Raw genomic sequence first — 27,804 nt, 5'->3', positions numbered from 1 at the left:
CAAGGATGTTCAAAAATATTTAAGAAGCTGAAAAAATGAGAAGCAGCCATTATTTATGGACTTTCTAGAACGTTGCCAGAACCAGTATTTGTTCTATTTATCCCTAAATTTTAAACTTTTCTCCCTTAGTTTATGAACTCAATAGTTTAGACTTACCACAATACAAAAAAAACGTACAATCAAGTCCATGTAACAATCAGGTGTGTAATTAATTGTAAAGGAATACCATTCGAAAGAAGATGAAGAGAGAAAAGAAAATTTTCGAGCAGCAGAAATAGAAGAAAATACTTTCAATGACATATTTTTCTATGCAGACTTTTAAAATTTTAAGGGAAAAAAAAAATTATAGGCTATTAATGCGATTAACAAGAGTGATGCATCATTACGCGGTCAAAATGTTTCTCTTCCTCATGTGACACAAATGTCGAATCTGCTATGATAGCCGTAACGGGTGTAAGTGTGTTTGTGTTGTGTGTACAATGGTCTCCACCATCCAAGGCACTCTCTAACGTTGGCGTTTCTCTAACTATTTGAACGTTTTCTTTTTTTTTTAAATAACACATTAACAAGGAGACTGATGCTTCATCAATAACCGCGACATTTGTCTGGTCAATACTCACTAGTATGCATTCATTTAGATGTCAAATCGCGCGATGGCAAAAACTTTTCTTCCAGATGACTCGTTTTGTAAAAAAAAAAAAAAATGTTCACGATGAGAAAGCTTGATGTAGGAAGACGATGGACAGGTTAAAATATTTGAGACAACAAAAGGAAAAACAGATCATCATGTCATAGTTTAGAATGATCGAATAAAAGCTCATGAATATTATAGCAGAAACAAATACGATCGACTGAAATTGTAGCGATCCACGTTCTGATTCAAATGAGAGATTCTTTGGCGCTGTTGCTGTATCAAGTTGTAAATGAGATAGAGAATAAGAATATATAGATGATGAAACAACAGTATAAACCATAACGATATTTTCAAGACTCGAAATGTGTTGTAGTTTAGGTGTGTGGGGTGTTTTGTCGTGTGTTTAAATTACGCAATCGATTCATTCAAATATGTCGTGCGTCGTGTTTGAAAACGGATCAAACGCGTTCGACATAATTGCCCGGAAAGGTACCGAAAAGGCCAGTCCGTTGGCTGGTGCCCACGTACCAGCCATCGTCGCACTTTTCCAGCACGCAGATCATGTCGTTTTCTTGTAGTTCAAGCTCGTCATCATTCTGCGGTGCATACGTGTAAAGCGCTCGGTATCTGATTAAAAAGCACATCCTTCGTCAACAACAATTGAAGAAATTAAATCAAATTTTTAGTTTACAGGACGGGATCGGAGCGTGTGTCAACCATCAAACTGCTGGGTTTGTTATACTGTGCTGGAGCTGCTCGGTATTGATGCTGAGACGTTGCATTCGCCGGACTCATCTTCGGTTGCTTTAAATAGAAAAATATAAATCTTTCAGAGTGACATTCACTACGGATGAAAAGAAGGTTGTGTTACGATAGAAAAGTGTTGCGGTTGCTGGTTACGGTACTGGTGAGTGGAACGGAGAGATCCGTTGGTAATAAGAGCATTGCCACCCGTTGTCGGTGTCTTGACGTCTATAGATAAAAGCAAATTAGAAACAATTAGAAACTGCATGGAACAAATGAGCTGAACAAGTTATTTTTTTTTTACTAGGATTTGATGTGGATGTTGAACACGACTGGATAATATCGACATAGCTGATGGGAAATATACCACGACGCTGACCAATGCGGCCTTCTAGCCAGTGCTCGTCCACCTGTCGTGTGATGATTACTAATTCTCCCTTAACTAGAGATAGCTCTACCGGTGTCTGAGCCACAAAATTGAATTTGACTCGACCTTTGCCTTCGCTGGCTTTGCGGTTCGTCAATCGCACTCCGTCGTAGGGTATTATCTAATTTTAATCAAACGATTAATAATCACACTGTACGCTCCTAAAAACAAATTAAATTCGGAGCCCATACTTCGACGTAATTAACGGGGAATATTCCGACCATTGCGTTGTGTTCTCCCTCGTACCAATTCTTGTCAATCTGTCGTCGAATGAAGATGATGTCACCTTTTTGAAACGATAATTCCCTGTTTAAAAAACGAGCGAAGATATAAATTAAAACGATAAAAAAAAATAAATAAATAGCAATTCGCTAATTCAAATGCGATACCTGGCGTTTTGAGCCACGAAATTGTAGAGACCCCGAGCCACTATTTTTGGCTCGGGAGTTCTGTCACGCTGTTGGTGGTTCTGGCTGCCAGGACGTCCGAGAGGCACCGGTTGGTCATCCATAAAGTCATCGTAACGGTTCAACGGGATAGGCGATTTCATCAGTGGCCTGCAACATACGAAACTATCATTTTAAATCCGTTTCATTTACCATCATCCTCTTTAAGCTGACTGACGTAAAATTATCCATATGTCGCCGAGATTCGATATCTTCTAATTCCTGGATGTATTTGCGACGACGCTCTTGTTCATAAACACGTCTCATATGTTCAGCTTGCATTTGCCTCAATTCTTCCTCGTCAATGTCCGTCTGCAACGCAGCCATAAAATGCGCACGAGTATTCAGTTTACAATTCAAAAGAGTGCGCCAAAAAAATTAAATGAATGCCAACCTGTTGTTGGCCGCTTTGCTGCAGATTGCGGATCGGACTGCGGTAATGGATAGTCACCTCCGATTCGGCAAACCTGTGCGCTGCGCCTGCATTTAAGAGAATTGCGTACGCATGTTTCAGTAAAGCTGTGCACATTACATTCTCGTTCAAATAGAATCAAACCTTCCAGGCACAAATAACTACTCGGAAACATAACAAGTACTATGTATAATAGATTAAATACTTTTTTTTTTAAAATGAAGAATTTGCTACCTGGTGCATGCTGAACATCGAGTACACCGTCACCATCTTGCCCCACTAATGCCGTCAACATCACATCGACGATGATTTAAAAAAAATAATAATAATATTTCAAATAACAAAACAAAAAAATACGTAAAAGAAAGGAGAAAGAAGAATTCGGAATAAACTAATGAAATCATTTAAAAGCAACAAGAAAAGCGGGAAATTCAAGCCACTGCTATCGACACGAAAGGCATTTCAAGGGTGCGCTTAAGCCAAAACAAAATTTTCTTGAACGATTAGTGCGGGATTATCCTAGTCGTTCACATCGTGCAAATTTTCGTGATTCAATCATGCTTTCTTTTCTCTCCCCACCCTCCACTGTGAGAACTACGCGGAAAATGGAAATAGAGAGACAAATAGCATCCGCTGGATCTAAATGTGCTACCATCAATGACTTTCCGCCACGATTGCAATGTGATTGTGCTTCCAGTGCTGACCCTCCCCCCCTTTTCTGGTGATTGAAACTCGTTTTTTTTTTCTTTAAAAGATTTCGATTTCTTGTGCAGTTTCAACCTGCTGGATTCGACGATCTGGCTGGTTTACGGGGGCTGGTTAAGTGGGCCCATTGGGCTGGAAGAGGAGGACGAGTTGGAGACTGCATTCCGGCTCGATGGCGGGGATAGGTGGCGTACGAATCGTAAATGGAATTGATCCGGTTGGGTCTACCTCCCGAACGCGGAGGCGGCGGAGTGTAGCGATAAGTCGGTTGATGCATGGACGGATCAAAAGTGCCAGTGTGGGAGGAGGAAGAGGCCAAGGCTTGGTAATCGCCCTCTGGCGTTTGTGCGGATGGTGATTGGGCTGTCGGCGTCGCTTTGCTGGATGTCGGCGGTTTGGCACTGCCGGATTCTTTAGCAACAAAATGAGTAGCAGTTGTTTCCGTAGTCGGTTTAACGTTAGCGCCGGACGGATTTGCAGCGATTACCGGAATAGCCGGAAGAGGACTGGACATGGAACGTCGGCTGCGGATTGATCCTTCCGAAGTAGATTTCAGGCTCATGTCGGGACTGGCCACAGTAGTTTTGCTTGTTGGGTTTCCTGCGGTGGTGGTCGTGTGATTGTTGCTGGCCAAAATGACGGAAGAAATGGTGGACGGAATATCGGAGTAAGATCCACCGCCGGCGGCCGAAGAGGTACGCGTGACCGGTCGGCTCATTCTTCCGCCAATGGTGTGGTGATGAGCCGTCGGATCAGCGGCCGTCTGCGCTTGGCGGAGGGCTAGACGTGCGGAAGAGAGCAAAGTCGGCTTGACCCGAGTGAAATCCAATTTCTTGCCACCGGATCGGCTTCCGGTGTCACTTCCGGCTCGACTTCCAGCTCGACTCGGAGAAGAGAAATTGGGGAACGAGACCCGTTTGTTAGCAGCAGCAGCCAAGCGGCGACTCCAGCTGAAACTTCCGCTTGTTCCACCATCCTGGAGCGATGGAGTCGAAGTAGAACCAAACTGGCTCCGGAAGCGATTCCGGGGCTGCTCTTGCTCGTAACGACGTTTGATAAAACTAACATCACCCATCTCTTGGCCTTTGATAACCGTTTTATTGCGATTAAATTTCTCTGCAGCGCTCCACAGCGGAAGAGAATCTGGAACGGATCGGCTGGATAATTGCGGAGTCACCGGCCGCGATTGTTTCTGCGCCGCTCTCTGCTGTTGCGCTTGCTGATTTTGTTGGTCCACTCGCGGCGAACTGAAGTACTGGCACTTCTTCTCAACATCCCCTTTCTTCACCAAATTCAAATAATGCGATCCGCCTCCCGAAACGCTTCCGGGAGATGACCTACGGCCGGACGGACTGGGCGATAAACTCTTGACCCGATCCATCAACTGGCTGAGACGAACATCCGTCATGGATCCGTAAGCAGAAGCCGCTGATCCGGGCCGATGCAGCGATAAACTCTGCGACCTCTGCGGAACAACAACAGAGCGAGTCCGGCGACGGCCCACCAGCGTGGAAGCGGACCTGCGCAGGTCGCTGACGCTTTGAGTCGTCCGGAATGGAACGACGCCCGCGTCGCAGGGATCCCCAACCGAGTCGGCAATGACTTTCTCGAAAAAATCCACTTTTTTCTGGACGTCGCGATGAATGACTGTCTGGACGGACGAGTTGGAACTGTGCGAATCCTCATCCAAGCTGGCCCGGATGTTCAGACTACTCGAGCGCTGCGGAACTGCGGGAGTTGGCGAAGGAGTTTTAGCGACCATGGTCGAGTCCGCCCATTCCTGTACGGCTGATTCTACGTCGGCATTGTTCCGTCCGCGTGGTGTCAGCACTAGCAAATAGTCTTGTTGGCTGCTGGCCGAGCTTTCGCGAGACGAACTGCGTGATTGGTGCGTCCGGTAAGGTCCCGGCGAACTGGGAGACAACACCCGCGGCGATGCGGCTAATTTTCGGGACATGTGCTGGCTGAGTTGCTGGACGTACTGGATGGCCGCCCTGGTGGATTGCTGTTGCTGGACGGCCGGTTTGGCCGCCGTCATGTAACGCTCTTTAACTTCAGCGCCGAGACGCATCGATAGAGTACGGCGCTCCGCTTCGCTAATGTTGGACGGCTTGGGGGAGGATGCGGATTGAGAACGGGCGACGGCCCTTCCGACTCCGGCGATGGACAGAGCCTTCTGAGATTCCATCAACCGATTACGACGCTGTTCCAGTCTGGCAAGAGTGCAATCGCGGCTGGACTCGGAGACGCTCCGGACGTACAGCGTTGGGTTGAGTAATGATTCCGGAAGCTTGCGGGGAGCTCTTTGCGGAGACACAACCGTCTCGTAACGACTGGGCGGAGTATAAACGCGGGAAAGTTGAGATTTCAAAACGGCCATTTGTTTTCCAGTTAAACTACTGCGTCTCTGGCTGGAGCGGCTAACTCGACCGGCCGAAACGGGCGATTCCGCACGGCTTCCGTCAGGACATTGCCCGAAATTCCTAGGAAGCGATTGGGTAGCATAGCGCTTCGCTTCCGCCAGCGTCTTGTATTTATCCGCCAAGATGCGGACCGACTGTTCTTTAATGCGGAGTCCCGGATCGGCTCCGCGCTGCCATTTGGGCGGAGGCGACGTGCCAAAGTAGCACTCGCCTTCCCGTTGCGCGGCCTGGATCCACGTGGCCAAGTTGCGCATTTCTTCCTGGGCCTTTTCGCGCTGTCTCAATCGACGCCACAAGTCGAAATCGATGATGCCATCCGTGCTGGCCACCTGGTTCAATTCGTCCGTCGGCACCAGCTTTTCCAGCTCGTTGAGCCGCTCCAAACTGCGGTACAACGAGCGAAGCTGAGTGAAACGCTGAGTCTTGATGTATTCCGGGCTTCCGGCGGAAGAGCGACATTCTCCGTCATCCATCCTAGTTTCGAGCGGAACAACGTAATGATAATGTTCCCCAACATCTTCCTCTTCTTTTGGATGTTGCTGTTGCTTCTCTTGTTCTTTGTCTTGCTGCTGCGGCGGATGGGCTACAGATTCCGCTTGGCTTCCGCTTTCAGCTTTCTGCGGCTCCGAGTTGCCTTCCAGCTCGGCTAACAAAATGGCGGCCGTCTGCTCGTCGCAAATGAACTCCGGGTCGGTTACGTCCACATCCGAGTGCGTCTTGCCGTTGGAGCCATTTCCATTGGTTGCCCCTCCAGCCGGAAGTTTAAGAGCTTGCCGGATTTTCTCCGTGCTAGGAATCTCTCCGGATATCCTGGCCACGAGATTCTTGGTGTCACGGGCCAGTTTTTGGTATCGGGTCATTTTGGGTGTTTCTTCCACAGCTGGTTGTTCATCCTGCATCCGCCGGAATTTCGATTGCGACACCATCTGACGGTGGTTCAGATAGACATTCAGGGCCGGTTCCGATTTACTTCCAGCCGACGCCGCTTTCTTCTTGGCCGGTCGCGATTGAAGAGGAGACAAGGTCGGAAACGCCGGAAATGCCGGAAGCGTTGGACGGGACGGGACGCGTTGCTGCGTTGACCGTTGCTTTACTTCCGGCGATTCCGTCACTACCTTCGGTGGCGGAGGCGGTTGCGGCGGATTATCAACCAGCATATCTTCAATCGGAGGCGGAGGCAATGGCTCCATTTGCTTGCAATCCTGTTGCGTCGGTGGATGTGGAACAGCCTGCGGAAGGGCGGAAATGTCTTCCGGCAAGGGCGTTGTACTTTCTTCACGCTGAACGAAGCCTCCGTCGATGGGGCTGGACGCCGAGAGTTTCGACATCTTTTTACTGCCCCCGTTTCCACTTGATCCGCTTCCGGATTTAATGCGGCGCCAGGTTTTGCCCTTGGACGACGTCGACGTACCGACGGATGCCGTCGTTTTAACCGTCGACATTCCGGCGTTCTTTTGTTTCCGCTCCTCGGACGCGTTCGGACTGCTAGTGGCGCTAGACTGCCTTTTGCTGCTTCCGCTGCGGAACATGTTGCAGCTCTGCAACCGGTTCAAAACAGCCGGAACGGATAGGAATCTGTGTTTACGTCGCTGTTGCGTCGACGGTGGCGTCGGAGATTTAGATTTGAAACGGATGTAGCGCCAAGGATCTCTTTTGCGCTTCTTTTCGCTGTTGCCTATCCGAAGATCAGCAAGAAATAATTCGCCTGGATCGTCTGAGGATGCGATTCCGGGGGATTCACGGTTTTTGTTCGATTAGAGACAAAAAATTACGGTAGATGGCGCAGCAAACACGAAGCCAATCGTCGGGAAATGTTAAGGCCAATAATTTTTTTACAAAACGAAATCAAAACGGAGAAGCCAACAGCAAAAAATCAAACAGCAACAAAAACGTGAAAACTCCGATTCTTTTCAAGTAACACGACACCTACCGGTCGAACACAATCATCAGTGATGAGTTAGCTGGATGCGATTTTCAATTTGTTTTGATCTGATTTCTCCATGGGATTTTGTTTGTTTTTTTTTCTTTTTAAGGTCAACAATCATTCCAGATGCAATGACTAAGGTTTTGATATCAAGCGGATGCGGTTTCATAAACGGATCGTGCGATCTTACCTTGTGGTCGATCGGGCTGCTGTTTGCGGAGTCCGTGCAATGGAACCTCGCCTCCGCGCTGGATGTCACGGTACCAAAGACGCTGCTCTTGCGGATCGGTAGCCGGTGTCGTCTGCCCACCACCCGCTTCGGCTGAATCGTTGGGATAGCGCCGCCGGAAGATAAGCTGAGAGTCACTCTCGTAGCCGGATTCTTTTAAAGCGCTGCCGTGATAGAACGTAAGGTAAATCAATCACCAATTGGATCGTAACACCCCAAAATAATCAAATACACTTACAAATTCGTAAAGGATTTGCTCGGGATGCTGATCTTAGGTGACTGCAACAAGACAATGAATGAACGTGAGTGATATGCAAATTTATGCAAATGAGGCGGTTGTCTTAATTTCTCAAAAAAAAAACAAATGGACCTGTTTGGTTGGCTGCTGTTGGGTGATTGAGGATCGGATTCCCGGTTCGTAATCTTCAATGCGGCCGGGTTGATAACGATATGATTCCGATTCGTGATTCCTGTGGTTGATTAATCAAAAATTAAATTGACCATTTTTTTTAAAAATTAAACTACTAGAAAGGCTAAAAAATTTAATTCGATTCGATTACGTTATTCGCGAAGGTGATCCGCCGTTAGATTCGGAGTCGTTGTGGATGCGTTGACGTCTTCGATCTAACGTCGCGTAACGGCCGGCATCTGAATCGTAATCGTAGCGATTGTTCTGATCCGGCTCCGATTGATAGCCTCCACCTCGACCACGACCAGCTTTATAGCGTACAGTGACGTAATCTCCTGGAAATTACATAATTTTATTTTATTTTTTTAAATATCATCAAAATTGAAATTTTAAAAGAACGTATAGAAATCACCTGGACCTCCTGTCCTGTGCAAGGACTCGTACATACGCCGGTACCAATGATGATGATCTTCTTCTTCTCTGATACCCTGCACAGATAAATATATACAAAGTGCCGAGAAAACAAAAACAAAATTTGACCAACCACGTCATACCCAAACAATTGATTTTCTAGCCCAACTATATTTAGACATCGCACTTTAAAACCACTCGACATTTTTATTTCTTTTTTACCTTCGATTTAACTTCTTTAGCCAACATTCTACACGTCACACTTAACAAACTCTTGACTGTCCACTAACTCCATTTGAATATCGTACATTCGATTTTTTTTTTTTTAAAGTGAGCAGTAGATAAACACGAGCCAAACAGCCGATTAGAGTGAACAACAAAGTTCATTCGGTACGATCATTTTATGGGGGGGGATGTGGGTGTGTAACGATCTCAGTCCGCGTTATGATTCTCCCCGTTAATAGAGTCACTTTCTAAAGCCAAGACAAAACTAAAAAAAAAATTGAATTCCGTAACACACGAACACGGACGAGAGTAATAACGGCTATAATTAGTGGAGCTCGTACGGAGAGCGGAACAAATGGATGCAACTAACATTTTCCAAGGAAACAAAACGTCGTCAATCGACTTACCGAGCGCAAAGCGATGGGAACGCCTTCGTTAGAGACTGGTCCGACACCACTGAATTTGTTAGCCGTCAGATCGACAAACTTGCGCGTTTCTTGCTGCGATGCCGACGGCTGTTGGCTATTTTCGTCGCCGCTTGACGGCGCAACAGCGGCGCTCGCCGCAGAAGACGGCACGCAATACTCCCGCTGGATGCTGTACACTGATTGAGCCGACAAATACAAATAAATAAATTCTTCTTCCGGACTATATCATAACAAAAACGTCCCACTGATTTCTCTGCGTGTTTACGTATACAAAATCTAAACAACAATCGATTCGGGGCAATACCTGGTTCGTATGGGCTACGGTGCAGTTGCTGGGGCGGAGGTGGTTGACCTAAGCGATTTCCGGAACGTTCGCCTAGTTTGGGTGTCTCCAGATAAGCTGCACCTTTCGGTAACTGTCCTTCTATTCATTTATTTTTTTTAAATTAAAGAACATAATTTATGGACCGTTCTGGACTCAATCGAAATGATGCGTTTCATTAGACTAACCTCTGGCTTTCTGTAGGAGAGTGACCGTAGGGTTTGGCACCTTGGGCAGGTGACTAGTTGGCGTCGAAGATGTTGCTGGCAACAGCAAAGGCTGTAACGAAGGTGTAGGTGTAGTAGAACCCGAACCGCCGCTGTAAGTGGAGCCACCGTTTGTTCTCCGATCCCACGACAAAGCTGTTTTTTTTTAAATAAATTACACGAGCCAACCCCCCCCAAAAAAGTGGTTCATTAATATCAACATTGATATGCATGAAAATGATATTTAGAACGGACCGGAAAAGTTTGTCGAAGTGCTGGTCAAAACCGAGTGCTCGCTGGCCGGTGTGTTTATGGGCGTGCTGTTGGCGCTGTTGTTGCCGTACGGCGTGGCATTTTGCTGACGCTGGCTGTCCCAGCTGGACGGGTACAAGTAAGAGGAGTAGGTGGTTGGGGCGTTGGAAGTGGATGCGGAAGGCTGAGAGGCTGGCGTGGATGTGTTGGTGGTAAAAGGTGGCAAACTAGTCGGCGCTGCCGGTTTGGTGCCACCTAGTGGTTTCTGGCCTCCCTCTCGCTACGTCGATGACATTGATTTGGATTCGATCCATTTGTAACACGTTCCAAAAGTGTCAGGCAATAATCAGAAACAACAAATCAACATTTGGCAGGCCAAGGTTTGCAGCAACGAAGTCAAAAATAAGACAAGGGAATTCATCATCATCATCTGTTCAGTTCCATTCATCTTCCTGTTGTAAATGTTTTTGCGTTTTGTGTGTGTGTGTGCGCTTGTAGCGTGCATATGTATGTGCATGTGTGTCTGTAGATGGGTGGTGTATTGCAGTCCGGCTATTTTTAAATACCTGCTGAGGCTGCTGTTGGGCGGCCGCCTGTTTCTTCAACGCTTCAAGACGGACTGGCCGAAACTCTTTCCGTTCTGATTTCGGGCTGGGCTGTTGGCTGGACGGGATCCAAATTGGCGGCTGCGTGCCGGAAGAAATCGACGATGGTTGCTGCTGTTGCTCTTGTCGCTGCTGGTGGTTGTTGTCCCTTTCCGGAGGGCTTTGCTGCTGGCCCGGTGACCAAACACCTGATTTCCGTCACATTTTAGAGAGAGAGAGAGAGAGAGAAAACAAAGGTGATCATTCTCAGTTGCTAATGAGCTATAATGAAGTCATCGTTGCCTCAATTCATCGGCCAATTAGTGAGACTATCATGCAGAAAATTGAATGGAAGAGACGATTGCGAGAAATTGGGAAAACATATTTGAAGTCAAAAGAAATGTGATGGTAAAAATAGGACGAGCAAAACGTTAAGCTTCTCGTCCGTCTTTATATAATCTACATAGATGAAAGGGGGGGATTAAGACGTGATGAACGGCTACGTAAACAACATGCCTATAAATCCCCACAGAAAAATTCAAAGTCGAAAATAGCTGGGGTAAATGAATGCAAATAAATTACCTGGTTTAGGACTGCTGGCTTGATAGGGCGTCGACAAAAGCGATGACGAAGATCCTGACCGGTAGACCATTGCGCAAAAATAGCAGGAAAAAACGAAAATCAAAAATCAATTTTGCGTTGATAAACAGATCAGGTAAGCACAGCAGATGAACGGACAAAAGGCGCCAAAAGGATGAAATTCAAAACGGCGGGGTTTTTAGTCGACAAGAAGCCACAAAGGACACATGGCTACTACTGTTACGGACTCCTAAGTCTATATCCTTAACGTGTATGCGTGTTGGGCAAAACACTTGAACGAGCAAGGAAAACAATAATAGGGAAGGGGGTTGGTGTGTGGGGAGAGAACAAGAGTTGAGCGGCCGGAAAGCGGCACGAGACTGACACGGCAGCGCGTCGCCGCATCGGTTTGTTGTAGAAGAACGGGCGACGAGGACGACGCCTCCTGCCAATAAAAGCAACTCCCACAAGCCCGAGAAAGCTCATCTTGTTCCATCTTTCCAGCAAGCACAAAACATTTGAATATATCCCTTTCCCTCCAGTAGCGAAAACGAAGTCTGCCTGAATGTTTTCAAACTGTTTTTCTTAAAAAACGTCCCCCTAGACTAGGGCGGAAGTTGGAGCGCTAAATTTGAACCTTTTAAATTTTTACTTTTTAGTTTCAAGTCGGCCCGTGGCCGCCTACACCGCCTCCGTTTTGACTCGGGCAATCGTGTTCGCACTTCTTATAAGGACTGAACGGACGGACAGACGAGCCAACAGGCCACAGATTGGCGACGACAGACACACCACTTTGTTCTCAGCTCTAGAAAAGCAAAACAAAACCATAATAGACATTTGAACTTCGGACAGACATGCCGTTTGAGTTGTTGAACATGCAAGGCGGGTCAGTTTGAACAACACAGCCTTCGTATTTAAATAAATAAAAAATAAAAAATGCATGGTGGTACCCAATGTGCCAAAGCCCATGCCCAATGCGTTTTCAATCTCGCTCAGCAGGCCAGCAGCACCGATGTCATCCATGTCTTGCTCTTCCGCACAAAAGGACGTCATTGCCTCTTCTTGATCCATACCATCTTCATCGCCCACCCCCCAAAAATAAGGCGAGTGTATAGATGGACAAAACACAAGTGGATAAAGGCAAACGATATTTGTTGATTAACATTTAGATTGGAATTTTTGGGTGGGTCCAGCGTGCCGAATTGGTTTTCTAAGCCTTGATAGTTTCATTCATGCAAGCGGGCGCCAACCAAGTCGTTAATGAATTTCCTTTTTTCTCCCCTCTCTTTTTCGACTTCCCGATAGATTCCGCGTCGATGAATCGCCGCTCGTCTCCTTTTAATTTTCGTGCGTTAGGAACCCTGTAACCCCCTTTTGAAAAAGGCAAAATATAGAGGAAAGCCCCCTCCGTGTTGTTTGATTCTCTCGCGTTCTGAAAATAGACTACTCGACTAGTGGTAGATGCGAACGTGCCACCCTCCAGCTCTTCAAATTGCTGACGCAATATATATAGCCATAATCTCGGCCGAAACGCAGGCGGACCGCCAATAGCCAATGGAAAAGTGTTTCTTTTCGTTAGCGGAAATTGCAAAAATAAAAATAAAGGGGGGCGAAAGATTCTCAAGTTCGAGAGATTAATTAAACAATTTTGGCGCTGTCATATGGATAGCGTTCCAGCAAAAAAAAGGAATGCGGTGATGAATCAAGTTTTTTTTTTTTTAATTCTTATCTAACTGGCCCTTTTTTTATATTCGACACGGAAGATGGACATTTCTCTTTTGATTTTGAAATTTTCGATTTGAAAAATTTGATTAGACGTCTACGACCTTGGCGCGAACGACGTCATAAAAATCAGGCGGGGAAACTAAAGTTCAAAAATAAATACACAGAAAATCAAATCAAAAAATAAAACAGTAGAAATAAATACGTAATAGTGGTAGTAGTAGTAGTAGTAGAAGCGACAAGTCATGGTAGTGGTAGTAGTTGAAGGTAGCAGAAATTTTAAATTGTTTACTCGTACATCTTCCTGGAATTTTTTGTCCATAACTTCTCGGTCATGCGGCAAGCAGGGTCAAAATCATTCCATCGGGAGTAGATGCGTGCGTGTTTTGTTTTTGGTACTCCGCCACTCTAGCGCAAGTCGGAAGACCCTGCCGCAACTCACCATGGGATTCGTCATCTCTCTGCAGTCTGCGGTCGTGACGGTAGCGACGGACGGTAGCGCAATCGTGACGGTCGTTGTAGTCCGAAGCTTCCGATTCCGACTCGCGGGCGGATGTTTCACGGGTCGTCGTCGTCGTCGACGTCAGCGTGCTGTAATTGGAACGCTGGATTGATCGATAGGTGCCGCTACAAGGCGACTGGCTCCGTTTCCTATTGGCTAAGACCAGCCAATCGGCCAGCAGACGAGCTTTAACTCTCTCATCGTCATCGTCGTCTTCCGCTTCCGGTGCGGAATAGTAGCATAAAGGCTGGAAGCGCTGCGGGTACGGCTGGTACCTTAGCGGCGGTTCGGGGCGACGATCGCGACAAACGGACGCATCGGTTCGTGAGCGGTACAAACTTTCGTCCCTAGGTGGCGTTGGTCTCGGCGGAGGCGTCGGACCAGAATTGGCAAGAGCTGCCCGCCTACGTCGTTGGCGGAACGGCTCCGATCCGTCAGTCGAATAGCCCGTTTCCGTTTCGGATGCGCCGTAATGTTCCGGAGGAGGCGGTAGGGGAGGAGGTGGAGGCCATCCGGACCAAAGCATCCGAAATTCTTGAATGGATTTCATGCGAACTGAATCCATCGCTACGGCCGACGATTCAATTGCGGCTAGCGGTTCTTCTTGCGGAACGGGAGTCGAATGATCCGACCCATCATCGGCGGATGCCAAATCCTGCTCCGGATTGGCATCGCGATGAGGAAGGAAAGACGGGCCTGCGGATGCATCCGCATTGCAGCGCATCTCCCACAACCTGCGCATTTCATCCACAACGTGGCCGTGTTTTTCCGTCGTCGAACTGCAAACGCCCTGGCCGAGCGGAACGCATTCCCGATTCCCGCCATCCGCCAACGACGTCGTTTGGCGTTCCAGTCGTTCGGAATCGTCCGTTTGTGACACGTTCGTCGTTTGAAAAGCGACCGGATCAGTTGGCTCAATCGTTACTTGCCCTATCGTCTTATCCGTCTCGAGTTCCGCTGGATTATCGCCCGCTAATTGTCTATTTTCAGCGTGCGAGGCCACCTTGTCGTCCTGGAACTCTTCCAGAGTGTCGGCCGTTCCAGGAACGCGACAAAGTCGGGCGCTGGAACAAATCAACTGCACGGGTTCGTAATCAACGCTGACGATTTTAGCGTCAATCAACGTCACTACCGATGTTCCAGCCACCGTTACTTCTCCAGCCGGATCGCTAATGGACTCGGTCAAAATTGGACCCCCGCAATCAACGACATCATCATCGCCTCGTTCTACTCGGCTCATCTCTTTTTCTTCTACGGCCGTCGTTCCATTCGATCCGGCAACTTCATCCAGCGTTGCCATTTCGTCCATTTTCTGCGGCTCTTGATGATTGTCATCGCTTATGACGGTCACGTTGTTGGCTGCATCATCGTCGTCGTCGCTGAAGCCGAGCGAACACGAACATCCGTATCCGTCCGTCGGGTCGTTCCGCTCTGAATCCGCTCGTTGGCCCGTTTCATCGCCGTCACGACAACAGCCGGATGTTTGCATCATTAGGACGCTGAGTGGCAACGCCGATTCGTCAAGCAGCTCGCAGTAATCGGCCAATGAAGTCGCTTCGCTTTGATTCTCTTCCTCATCCATTTGATCTCCTTCCGCCCGTTTTTCTTCCGCTTTCTGATCGTTCGATCGAACGTTCAGCTCTTCCAGCACTTGCGGGAAACCCGGCGGACGATCCCCATCTTCTTCCGCTAGGCTGGAAGCTGTTGCGGAGGTGACAGAGTTGCGATCTTCGGCGGCCGAATCCGCCGGCTCGTCGTAGTCGCTGGAATCGACTATCATGACGGGCACGGCCAACACGATGGAGAACTCGTCCTCTGACGGATGTCGGGTAACAGTCGCTTCAATGGGCGATTCCGGCGGTGAATTGGAGTCGGCATTTTCATCCGGCCGGTCGTCTGGCGCGGAATGGCCGTGAGCGACAGGCGGAACACGTTCGGACGCTTTGCCTTTCGATTGCGCTTCTAAAGGAACTAGAAGCGGATCGACTTCTTCGTCGTTTGTGGTCGGCGGAGGCGGCACGGGCGTTAAGGAGCCGCCGGAAGCAAAATCGCGATACTCGTCTCCGATGGATTCGTGTGAAAATCGATCGTCATCCGCGTCTTCCAAGTAACTCAGTGCGGATGAGAGTCCACTGAGGGCTCGGCTGAGACGAGCGCTGTGGCTTCCGCAATCGCTAGCCACCTCTTCCGGAATGACGTGCAAGTAGCGGCGGAGAAAGAGCCGCTCGAGGAAGGAGAATCCGGGAATTCCGGGCTTATCCGGCAGCTGAAATTGTCCAGCGTCTTCATCCGACGAGCACGGAGACGAAGATGCGGATGATCTGGACCGTTCCTCGTCGGAAGGCGGACTCGTCCTTGGCGACGTTGCCACATTGCAGTAAAGCGGATGATCGGGTCCCAACGATTTGATAATGTTGTCGTACGGACTGGTTCGTTCCGCCGGAAGCGCATTCGGGCTGGATCGAGCTGGATCCTCATCCGACTCCTTCGTGTCCAGATGTTGTTCTTTCACGCGTTCCAGGAGGGCGAGAAAGTGAATAAATTCTTCGATCGTCAATCCGCCAATGCGCGGCTCGACCGACGCTCCCTCCGGAAGACGGGCCGCTATCGTTTCCTGCTGCGGATCCACTCCGGTGTGTCGGATTTCTCTTTCCATTTCAGACAAAATGGAATGAATGCCTTCGAGCGGATCGTCTGTCGGCGCTGGAGTCGGCGATTTGATTGCTGCCGGAATGCGGATAGACGAACATTCGCCGTTATCCTCTTCACTTTCTTCCGTTCCACTGTTGTTGTTGTTGTTGTAATTGTTGTTGTTGGCTGTAGCTCTACTACTACTACATTTACCACCAGGCCGCTTGTTCTTCGGGCTTCGAGCTGGCCGTTCCGGCACAATGTCTTCCGGCCGATCTTCTTCTGAGCCCACCCCCAAAAATTCAACGATCCATAGACAAAAATTCACGTCGGGAATTTTCGATTTGTTTTTTTGTTTTAAAGAAGAAAAGAGAAGAGACAATGAAACAAAAGACAAGAGAAATGAAGACGGCATTCAATTGTCACATACGCCAATCCAATCTACGTGTCACAATCGATTAGAGAAGATTACACGAGAAGAAATAGGGGAGCCTGATTGAAAATTAATTGGGAATCACTGAATGTACTGTCTTTCTCGTGGATCATGTCAAATGATTATTTGTTTGAAATCAATCCCCAAATTGTTTTTTTTTTTAATCTACGACTGACGGAAACACGACGACGGTTTAAGGACGGACGACGACGACGCGGAATCTCAACACGGGCACCGATTTAAAATGCCGCCAAAAATTTAAAAAATTGGGGCGACACTCGAACCAACTACCAAACTAATTATTGATTGGAGGGCTTAATACGTGAAACTCAATCGCAATCAATACATGAAAAATACGACAAAAAAGATGATCACAATACCCGGAAAATGTTAAAAATCATGCGACGCTATTTGTTTCCTAATTGATCAAATCAAATTATACACAAAAGGCGGGGGGAGGGCACTGACCTGATCTAGTTAGCGACGTTGGCTTGTTAGTTGTGGATGTTGAAGATTGGACTGCGCCGTTGTTGCTACTGTTGTGACTGGCAGACGTCGACTGAGCGGCTACGCCGCCGTTACCTGTTCAATAAAAGCGACATTCAAACACTCAGGTGACACGGCATATGAGTTGGTTTTGCGGTGGAAGTTCGTAGGTTGGGTCCTCCCTTTTCTTTCTTTTTTTTTCAGGTCAATTGCTATACACACAGCTACGCTATTGGCTATTCGATTGGCTCCATCATCATCGTCAGATCAGAGCATGATGGCCCTTGACGCTTATACCGATCACGCTATATACGGAATAATTGGGAGAGCGGAAGTCAACTGATATATGTAGGGAGAAAACCAGACGGAGGAAAATAAGTCCAGGTTATCTGTGTTCCTCTTCTTCTTTTTTATTTTTTATTATTTGTTCATTTAAAAAAGAAAAAAAAAAGGGCGTGGTTGTACGCTTACAAAGCGGCCGGATGTGCTGCATCTGTGGATGCGCGCTCTTTCGGCGCGAGTTTGAAACAATGAGCTTCATCCGCTCTCCGCCAAACAAAAGAATAGCGGAGCACAGAGAGAAAAGACCATCATCATCAATCCCTCATTGCCCCTCCACATACTCTCATTAGATCAATCATCGATCCAGTAAGAAATAGTAAAAAAGTCAAGAGAAAGTGCAATAGTTTCCTGACGGATGAAACTTGTCATTTCCGAGGATAAAACTCCTCCGCCCCAGAAAAAATGTCTTCAATTTTTTAATAAAATCTGGTGATCAAGTCGTTGGGCTTTCGCGACGATGTCTACTGAATTATTTCAGACTTTGAGACGGGGTGGTACGCCTACATCCGCCGTTATCCAGCGAAACTCTTTTTTTTCCCCATAAATGTTATAATCCAAAACCTTGAAAAAGCTACGAACCGCAACAGTCCATCATCTTTTTTGATAGCGGTGCTCAACATGTTACGTTAGGACTTTCTTTTTTTTAATCCGACATAATACGACAACACCCGAAAACAAAAACAACTGACACGTAACACAACAATTTCGCAGGTACACACACACACACACTAGATTATCACCTGCTCCAACTAGCGAATGATGATGATCCTGATTAGATAGGAGAGAACTCGGATGATGATTTTGACTTTTGCTGCGTTTCAGGCGGAACTTGTTCTGAACAGCGCGCAGCATTTCACTTCCATCGACGCACTTTTGTTTGAAATCTCTTTCGTTGCAATAGGAAAAAAAAACTAACAAACCGCCACAACTTAAATCGCGATAGTTTGAAGAAACAAAACTGAAACTATATATACTGTACACTGACGGTATTAAGGTACGTCACTGACTAACACGACTAGCTTGGACAACAGGTGGATTTATTTTAACTCATTCTTTTTCCCCCCCTTTTTTTTTTGACGTTGCCGCCTCCGCCCGGCAGTGTCTCTGCTTACGCCCCCTCACGGAGCGTCCCTTACATAATAGGGGGGGGATAGACATGTGCATATCTGTCTATACAGCTATGATAACGTGTCCACATTGAAACTAGCGGGGTAGAAAAGAATGTACACCCAATTTAATTCTATGACGTCTACATGGTGGAAGCAGCGATTGTTAGAGGGGGGGAGGTTATTATTCCGTCCGGGGCGCGAACGAAAAATGTTGAGCTGGGCGTAATCCAGTAAACGTCAAGTTCCCGACGCCGTATATTTAAAAAAAAAAAAAACATATCCATCCCCCGCCATCAATGACAGCAATGGGTAACACACTTTTGAAAAACTACACTCTTCTTTGCTGGCGATACGCTCAGATGCCCTCGAGTGGCCAGTGCTGATACACCTTGTCAACCAGGCATTTTTGTCTGTGTAGGGTTTGTTCCCAGCCCGGGAAACCATCAACAACTACGAGCGGACTTTGATGGCACGGAATAATGTGCAATTTCAACAAAAAAAAAAAAACTATTTATTTCCCCCTTTTTTTTGTGTGTGTGTGTGGAGGGGATGATATCACGACACTAGACTTGGCAACGCCTCCTGCGCCAAAAGAAATAATGATTATGTCTTTCCTCTCCTTTGATGCCGGGGGTAGGCGTTATTGTTGTAAAGTTTTCTTCAATTTCCCAAACAAACATAAAAAAAGAGAGACGATAGATTTATGAAGAAGAAAGAAAAAAAAAAAAGGGGCCGGTTGTGTGCGGAAATGAGCGTCGCGACGCGCCCTTAAAAAATAAAATCTCTTGATTTTCGGTATAGAAGAAGACGCAAACTCGCAAACGATGAGCTTGTCGTTCAACCGAGCGTGCAGATATATCAGCGCAAGTATAACGGCTCATTGCTGATGTTGGGCGACCCATTTCCCCTTCTTAGTTCTTTAAATTGTGTGTATGTCTGGAACGACCGACACATTGGAGCAGCTTTAATTAGTTCATCATCCGTGCAAAAAAAAATTACGCCATATCACGCCGATCCAGAAATAGAGGAGACACACGCACAATGTCATCCGGTCGTACACGATCGGAACAGACGACGGAGAAAAACATTCCACCCAAAAATCTATTTGAATAATTAACGTGTTAAGACTCACCTGCAATTGTTTGTTGATTCCTGGTTGGGGCGTTGTCCGAGCTGACGTCTCCGGCTGATGAAACCGAAGCTCCACTCGATGATTTGAAGAGCCTCTTCGTTAAAGTGGACCCCCTTTTCGCATTGATCAAAACATTTAAAAAATAATATTAGACGTGAAAAACTAGTGAACTGGTGAACGACAACAACGAAGAGCGTCTGACTTTAAATTTAAAAAAGAGGAACGCCCAGGACGGTACGGGTCGGACGCTATAATCAACTGACTCTCTCCGGAAAAACAAAACAAAAACTATTCTGTTATTTCGTAGAGGGAGGCGGTGCTGTAAAGTGGAAGGAAGAAGGTTTGATGATGAAGAAGAAGAACACAACATCCTACTCTTCGCATCCAGCGCCACTGGAACTCTCTTGTTGTGCCTGCACAGCTGGGGGTGATATTGGAACAGGCCCCGTTTCTCTCGTTTGCCGGATTCATCAGCAAAGACAATAACAACGGACGGCTACGAGGGGTGAAAGTATTAAGAGTAAACTTCCCTCTCATTCTATTTTTGTTGTTCTTTTCGTTATTTACTTCTTGTTTTTTGTTTTTTTTTTTCCTGTTTTCTCTTCGCCGACTATGTAAATGTGAAGAGGGGAGAAATGAGAGTCCACGAACGTTAAGAGGCTGTCTATCAAAAAGATAAAAAAACCTCCCGAAAAAAAACGAATAGACGAGGATAGACAAGTAAAACATGTTAGGGGGGAAGGCAAAAAAAATTCCACTTTTGGAACACTTTTGAAAAAGAATTCTCCTTTTCAAAAAGGAGAGGGTACACGAGCAAGAGGCAGCAATCCATCATAGAGCTATATATAGGGGGAGGTAGAGGGAGGCATGATGAGAAGAAGAGCAAATTCGTGAGTGGGAGTAAGGGGTATATGCATCAACCGACTGGCGATGTTGGGCCCGCCGTCTGTCGGCAGTTTGACTTGCCCCCGTCCAACTCATCAGTTTCCACCCGGGATCTTCACTACGTTTATTACTGGCACTGTTGAGAACCTTCTTTTTGAAAGCTGCAATGACTTATGCACGTCACCAGAAGAAAAAAACTGAACCCGCACACACACACACACGACACACATTAAAATGTGTGACTTTTCCGCACCTTCAATTACTCGGCTAACTGCGTTCCAAATTTTTCGTTTTGTTTTTGAAAGCAAAAAGAAAAAAATGGCGGGAAAATCAAATTTAAAAAAAAAATTGAAGGTAAAAATGGCGCAACAATTTCGCAGTTACCTCGGGAAAGGCATCGTCGATCAGTGAATTCAATCAAATTAGCTGATTAACTAGCCGTTTAGTAACACCGATTTGAACGGGGGGAGGAAAAAAATGAACATCAAGTGTCGTCTCGACCGGATCGAACTGGTGCGAGTAACGATCTGAAACTAGTGCGACTCTCTGCAGACGTTGGAGAAAGGCGGAGATAGACGTTGCTCGTTATTCCTGGCACTGCCTCAACAATGTTTTTGTTTTAGTTTTCTCCAAGAATTTGTCTTTTTTGTTTGTCTCTTTGCCTGCATGTAAGAACTATTCAATTTAGCGCGTTATCTTTGAAATCTAAAAAGCAGAAAAGAAAAGAAAAAAAAACGAACGCCGCGACACATTCTTTGGTTCCTCCCGCACAGCTGTTTCTGACGGATCGATCTCGTGCCCGTCCCATTTGTTATTTCTAGTTTTCAATTGAAAATTTAAGCATTTACCTTTGCGTTAATTATATAGGGGAGCCAAACGAGTAGTGAATTTGTAAGAAACGCACGCAGGGTGTCTATTGACGGGAATTAGAATCATGTGGCCGGGCAAACAAGGGAGGATAGGTAAGCAAGTGGGAGGAGCAGCTGGAATTACAGCGGGCGTCAATTCGTGAGGATTTCAATATCAAACGAGAAAAATACGCCCACTCAACTAGTTTTCATCGTATCGCATTTGCTTCAATCAAATCCATCGAGTTCTTGTAACATGGCGAGATAATCATCTCTGGGAAATGTAACCATTAAAATCCAATGTCGCAACGAACCCATTCCTTTCCTTGCTGACACTGAATCGCAAATGAGGGAGACTAGGACATCGTCAAGGCATTTGTTGTTTGTTTTCGATTTTAAGCCTCGTCCCCAATCCAATTATAGAAAAATCGAACGTTCTCGCAGTCACGCAGAGCGCGTGAAAAAGGCCAAGAAAACCCCGTGACATTCTTCGTTTGTAGAAAATTCAAAACAAACTATTAGTTGTTGCATATACTTAACTGTTTCAAACCAAGGCGGAGAGTAGGTCCGGCTTCTTTAAGAAGTGCGTGAGCTTGACTGTTGGTGACTTCACGCTCGGTCGGTTGGCCGTTCATCGACGTGATCACGTCGCCTTCGCGAATACCTTGCAACGCCGCTTTGCTACCGGGATTCACCTGAAATAAAAAGGGGTTTTTTTTTTAAATGCAAATTTTATGTTTCATCCAACAGGAAAAGAGAAAACAAAAAAATTCACGTGACACAACAAAATAAATTGTTTACGCGCGTGTGTCGAATAAATAATCGACGTTGAATTATCAGCAAAGGCGAAACCCGACAAAAGAAAAGTGATGTATCCGCTTTTGCTTCCAGACGCCGGAAGTGACTCGTGACATTTTCGTTCGTCGTCTAAACATTGTTCCGTTTGCTTAACTCTTTTCTTAGCGTAACGGTTGTACTCGGTTTACTCAACAAGTAAATCCTGCACATTTCGTGAGTGAATATCAACGAATAAACGGGATTAATCAATTAGAAAGTGCCGGTGAAGTCTGGTCCGCGGTCTTTTTGAATTCTTATGAGAATGTGTTTTGGAATGTAAAAGAATTCCTCCACACACGAAAACAGAAGTGGGAAAAAAATAAAACAAAAGAATAGAAGCCGAGTGACGGGCCTAGTGAATCTCAGGCTAGCTATCGTAGTTTGGATAGTTCGAACCGTTGGATTGCAGTAACGTGTCCTCCTCCCTTCCGGTCGGCTGCGGTCGGCCGCGGAACTGAACATCCGCCCTTGCAATGTACCACCATTCTTTTGTTTTATTTTTATTTTTTTCATTTTTTATTTTGAAATGATTCAAATTGCCTTTCGCTTATTCACATGATTCGTACTTTTTTTTTCTGATTTACTGCTCATACCCTCACGAGGGGGACATTCAAAGTCGATGACCAGAAACAAGTTTTTAGGCCACGAAAACACATGAAATCAGGGCCAATTGACAATAGGGGTACATTGTGAATGCAATTACTGGACAAGGAAAACAAAATTGATTGATTACCATGTTCGTTCTCCATGTAATGTCTAAATTAAACAGAAAAACTTACGTCGTATTTCTTTCGTCGACCAGCACTGAAAAATGACGTTGCAGACGACGCCATTACTGGACACGAGGTGAGAAGCTAACCGCCAAACCACAAATGCACAAAAACACGTGCAACAGAATCTAATTGAAGTTAAAGCACAACATGTAGGTCTCAAATCGAGAGTTCGTTGGCAACTGCGGCCGTTTGTTGACCATTTCGGGATTTCAATGATTTCCATTTGGGAAATTGAAAACCATACCGAACGATTGCTCTCTGCAAAGTTTGGCATGTTCAAGTGTGTGGCCTACGTAGCAGACGCAATAATTCCTCTCCCGGCCCTCTTCTTTTTCTTTTTCTTTTTACTATTTCAATTTTGTTTCAGTTTTTTTCTTTTTTCTCGCAGCAGTGTAGAGGGAGAGAAACGAAAAAAGAAACAGAAAGTAAGAGGGCGTTGTCCCATTCTTCTGGTCGTTCTATATCGAGTTTCAGTTCTTTAATGTTGTTACAAATGGAGGAAGGGGGAGATTTTGAAAACAACGAAAAATGTTGCCGGTTGTTGTGTATATATGTATATTTTTATACACATAGACACTCAGGTCGGAATGTTAAGAGTTTTATTTATTATATTATTTTTCTAAACAGAAGGGTGTGTGTGTTTTTTTGTTCAACAATTTTTTATTTTTTGTTTGTAAATTTCAGCGCCGTAAAATCAGAGACATCTAGCGGATCTCAAATTAAAATCGTTGGCCGATAGATGCCGCTTGATTTTTGGGAACAAAAATAAACTTTGACAATCACAGTCGAAGAATTTCCTCATGAAAACGAGCCAACTAAATTGACCAATCCAATTAAGGGGTGTCTAACACTGCGGAAAAAGGTTTGCAAATTGTTTCTTTCTTATTTTATGATTTATAGATGGAAATGATCTTAGTTGGCTGTCACAAGCCACCAGGAAAGTGATGACGCTCGGGTCATTGTCTCATAGTTCATCATCCATTTTGTTCTCTTTAAAGAAAATAAAATAAAAATGACAGAGCTGGAAATTTAAAACGCGTTGATGCGCACAAAAAATGACAACGTACAACAAGAACAACTAATTAAGTAAAAAAAAAAAACAAACAAACTGGAAAGGGGGCAATTGAGGAGGGGGCTCATTTCTAATGGTGTTGTTGGATGGCGACGTCGTGAGTCGTCGGCGAACGCCTTACACCGTGACGAATCGGGAATTCCGAAAATACACACGCACGCAAACATCGTCCGTATCAAGAGGAGGAGGATATGGAAGTCCCTTCGATCTTTTTCGTTTTTTACCCAAGGCCAGAGTCACGTGATTTTTGCCTCGTTGTCGGCCAAGAGCATACACACAACTATTCCTTCCGAGTTCTTATATACACACACTCGTACAGAGAGGGGAGAGAAAGAAAAGCAACCGACCAGTGTCTAAATTTGGCATCAAGCTGGAACCGAGCCGGCCCTCGTAAGCACTCTCTAATTTGCATCACATCGCAAGCCTCTTTGCGTCTCCTCCTCCCCACGAAAAAACATCAAAATAAAAAAAAAAAAAAAATAAGTCCGGGATAATATCAGCTGAGTTGTGAATAATTAAATTCCAATTTCCCACGCAGCGATACCGTCCCGAAAATCAATTTAGCATTAACCAAAGCTGCGCACCCGACCAAAATCCAAACGGAGGCAATGTAAACCAGTTGTAAGCCCCCACTCTATATTATTCAACGAGTGACGACCGTGTTATTACACACTGTCGGACGTGATTGTTTTATACGAAACGGCAAAGAAAGAAAAAAAATAATACAAGAGAATTTTTGTTCTTATTTTGATTTGAGGCTTAACGGTGTTATCTGGGAAAGCGAAAACCTATACTGTCGGCGAGTGTTATAAAATCAGAAATAGACACACAAAGAGAATCGTAAAAAAAAAAAAAGGTGGAGGGGCGACCGCGTGAGAATTTATGTCAAATCTTCCAGGACTAAAAAAAAAATGATGTCATCTACCTTCGGTTTGTGGAATGAAGGTCCTGGGTGGCAGAGTTTTGCCTCATTAAACGGATCGTTAATCTTGTCATGTCGCCGTGTCGTCGGATATTATTATTGGCCCGCCGTCGGCACAAATCACAGACGGATGTCTTGCCCACCCAATGAATCCATCCTCATCTTATTTCTCAACAATTTTTTTTATTTCTTTTTTTTATTATTATTAAAATTTAAAAAAAAAAGAAATTCCCAGACAGTAAATGATTCTAGTGATTTTTATCCATATTTCTTCTTTTCCCGCTTTTAATTTATTGAATGATGAATCGACGATGAACGGCACAAGGTCTTGTGAAATCTCAAGCAAAAGCTTTCGAGGACTTCCATTCCATCATAAATCAGCTATATCATTAAAACGGACTTTACTAAACTAGACCAACCTAACATTTGTTTTTTTTTATTTCTTAAAACATTCGTAGAATATCGAGACACTTGATCCTGTTTATCCTTTGATTAACATTACAGACTTCCCAAGTCCAACAGTAAAAAAATCTCTTCTTTCAGTCAAAGCAAAATAAAGAAGGAAAACACTCAATAGATCAAAGTGAATAACACAAAGAAAAAAAATCAAGTGATGGATTGTCCAGTGTTGGAATACTTACGCGAGCGATGCGGAGCTGGACGCCCGTGTCAGAGCCGCCCTGAATGCGGAAGCCCCACGGTAGTCCGCCTTCTAGAATCACTTGGCGGCTGTTATTGTTGTTACTGCTGGCGTTGTTGGTATCCATCATCATGCGTTTCCTTTTTTCTTCTGATTGGCTCCCTGGGCAAGTGCTGCGGACTTGACGACCGGATGAAAAACACAGAAGAAAACAAAAGATGAGGAAACGAGGAAAGAAAAAGAAAGAACAATGCTTAAATATGAACGATAGTTTTCTCTTTCGGGGGTGTATGAAAAGGCTTTTAAAATAACGTATACATCATCCATCACCATCTCGACGGCTGATAAGCTCATCATCTACTATCCCGATCGGCACACAAGAAACCCATACAACCAACTGGGAATGCCTTCCCCTACTTTTCTGTTAGTTTTCAGACTGAGAACTTTGGGGAGCTGCAAGATTCATTTCTTATCGGCGACAAATTTCGAGTGCTATAGGTCACACTGTTATCCTTTTTGATAAACAGCTTCTCATTTCGAATTGTTGGCTTTTGATGTAGACTAGCCAGAATGATATATTTTTCAGGGTCGTTAATAAAATATTCATAGAATTTCATTTTCCAACATTCCCCCCCATTGATACATTCTTTTCAAACAACTGCGCCCCGTATTTATCCGGGAGTATGGATTTCATGTGTAACACGATCCTAGTCAACGGATCAAAAATTCTATGATCCACGCTCTAACTAAAAGCGCATTTTCCCCTCCTAGACACACCGTGTACAAAATCCACGTATGCACTCCCTTTTATCCCCACTCAAATCCTATACACAATATACTACTGCATGCAATCGTCTCTCCTTACATTTATTCTCTGCTACGCTCTTAAGACAGTTATCCACTCACGCTATAAATCCCTTTCATGCCGACGTACTATTTGCTCTTGTGCAGCTTCGCATCGTTGGCCGTCATCTTACTCGTCCAGAGACGCATCAGCTAAAAGGAACAAAAAAAAATCGAACTGCTGGACTATGCAGATATAGAAAAAGGCACTTGGGCAACTCTCTTTTTATAGATCACTAGAAAAAAAAGGCCATTCGGCTACGCAATTTCTTGTTGTTTGACCTTTTGGTCCTGCACACGGCCCAGCGACGACATATATAACATGATTAACCCATATGTGGACTAACTAGTATTTATAATTCTTTTTCTTTTGTTGCCCAGCTCACTTCCGGGTGACGTCGCATGTCCATTCAGCCGTTCATAAAATATACGTAGACTAAAAGAAAGGATACATATACCCGGTCAACAGGGGGGACACCATCGATCTTTGGTTGGGGTCCCATTATAGTCTTATCGGGAGCAGACGACATGGGACTTGAGAAAAAAAAAAAAGGGGGTGGGGTAACTATGGAAATGTCAAGAGTGCAATGATAGTCCAATTGAAAGATTAATTTTTTCTGTTTTCTTACCTGATTGATTTTTATTTTTTGGGTTTAAAGTTGGAACTTGCGTGGCCAGACGCTAGAGCACGTCCCTATCGCTTTCTTTCAATTCCAAACCAAAACAAGGAACATTCTAGTTGTAAAACTCCTGCCAAATTCCAACTGACGTACGTTTTCCAAAAACATCCAGTTCGATGGACAGGAGACAACATCCACGCAATTAATTAACGTTAAAACAACAACATCGCACGAAGACACATTCCATATAACACACACAAACTAACACGACACGTAAACAATAAAAAAACCAGCGCGCACTTTTGTTTCACACGGGGACAAAAACGCTGACGGGCGGACTGCGCCAGTACGCGACAGCGAACGGGCAGACTTTTGGACACTCTGCCAAACAGACAACTTTTGCTCTACCGGCCGCCGCTAGTTTATACACACTGCTGCCGCCGCCGCAGTCCCGACGACGTCTTCAACACACACACACACACACACACCCTCTTCTCACTTTTCCCTTTTTTTTTTTGTTCTTCTTCTTGTCTTTCTCCACCCCACAGCCCCGAAATCCAGCGACGACAAGGATCGAAGTTCTGGGGGTCTTTCCTGCGTGTTGCGCAGATGTTGTTTGTTGCTGGATGCTAAAAAGAAGGGAAGAG

General features: G+C 45.5%; 1 protein-coding gene across 6 annotated transcripts; it reads right to left on the bottom strand.

The window, feature by feature from the left end:
- Positions 1-184: 184 nt before the first annotated feature.
- LOC116921386 (serine/arginine repetitive matrix protein 2) lies at positions 185-27,747 on the bottom strand. 6 transcript variants are annotated; one of them, XM_045173015.1, is made up of 26 exons: positions 27,167-27,747; positions 25,696-25,874; positions 21,991-22,145; positions 19,718-19,830; positions 17,117-17,230; positions 13,525-16,497; positions 11,364-11,417; positions 10,764-10,990; positions 10,201-10,477; positions 9,928-10,101; positions 9,722-9,841; positions 9,397-9,593; positions 8,766-8,841; positions 8,505-8,688; positions 8,315-8,414; positions 8,183-8,223; positions 7,906-8,108; positions 3,444-7,505; positions 2,646-2,731; positions 2,430-2,563; positions 2,195-2,362; positions 1,997-2,111; positions 1,683-1,926; positions 1,506-1,606; positions 1,326-1,438; positions 185-1,261 (listed from the first exon to the last, which is right to left on the bottom strand). In XM_045173015.1, exons 2-26 carry the CDS (start codon positions 25,825-25,827, stop codon positions 1,093-1,095), a joined length of 10,332 nt encoding a protein of 3,443 aa, XP_045028950.1. In that variant the 5' UTR covers positions 25,828-25,874; positions 27,167-27,747; the 3' UTR covers positions 185-1,092. The 6 variants fall into 6 exon arrangements, with proteins under 6 accessions (XP_045028950.1, XP_045028952.1, XP_045028951.1 ...); XM_045173017.1 differs by having other exon boundaries at positions 3,444-7,466; XM_045173016.1 differs by having other exon boundaries at positions 13,525-16,494.
- Between the last annotated feature and the right edge of the window lie 57 nt (positions 27,748-27,804).

Source organism: Daphnia magna, linkage group LG4 (genome assembly GCF_020631705.1).
Source record: "Daphnia magna isolate NIES linkage group LG4, ASM2063170v1.1, whole genome shotgun sequence".
In the NCBI taxonomy this organism is placed as follows: Eukaryota; Metazoa; Arthropoda; class Branchiopoda; order Diplostraca; family Daphniidae; genus Daphnia; species Daphnia magna.
This window is presented reverse-complemented; position numbering and strand designations above follow the sequence as displayed.

What these genes read in the sequence shown, in the direction of transcription:
- LOC116921386 (XM_045173015.1), bottom strand. Translation starts at nt 25,827, where the DNA reads ATGATGATGGATACCAACAACGCCAGCAGTAACAACAATAACAGCCGC. An exon ending in CCGTAGCCCATACGAACCAG is followed by an intron (nt 9,594 to 9,721) that starts GTATTGCCCCGA and finishes CGGCTCAATCAG; the next exon opens with TGTACAGCATCCAGCGGGAG. An exon ending in AGCAAAGCGGCCAACAACAG is followed by an intron (nt 2,564 to 2,645) that starts GTTGGCATTCAT and finishes GCTGCGTTGCAG; the next exon opens with ACGGACATTGACGAGGAAGA.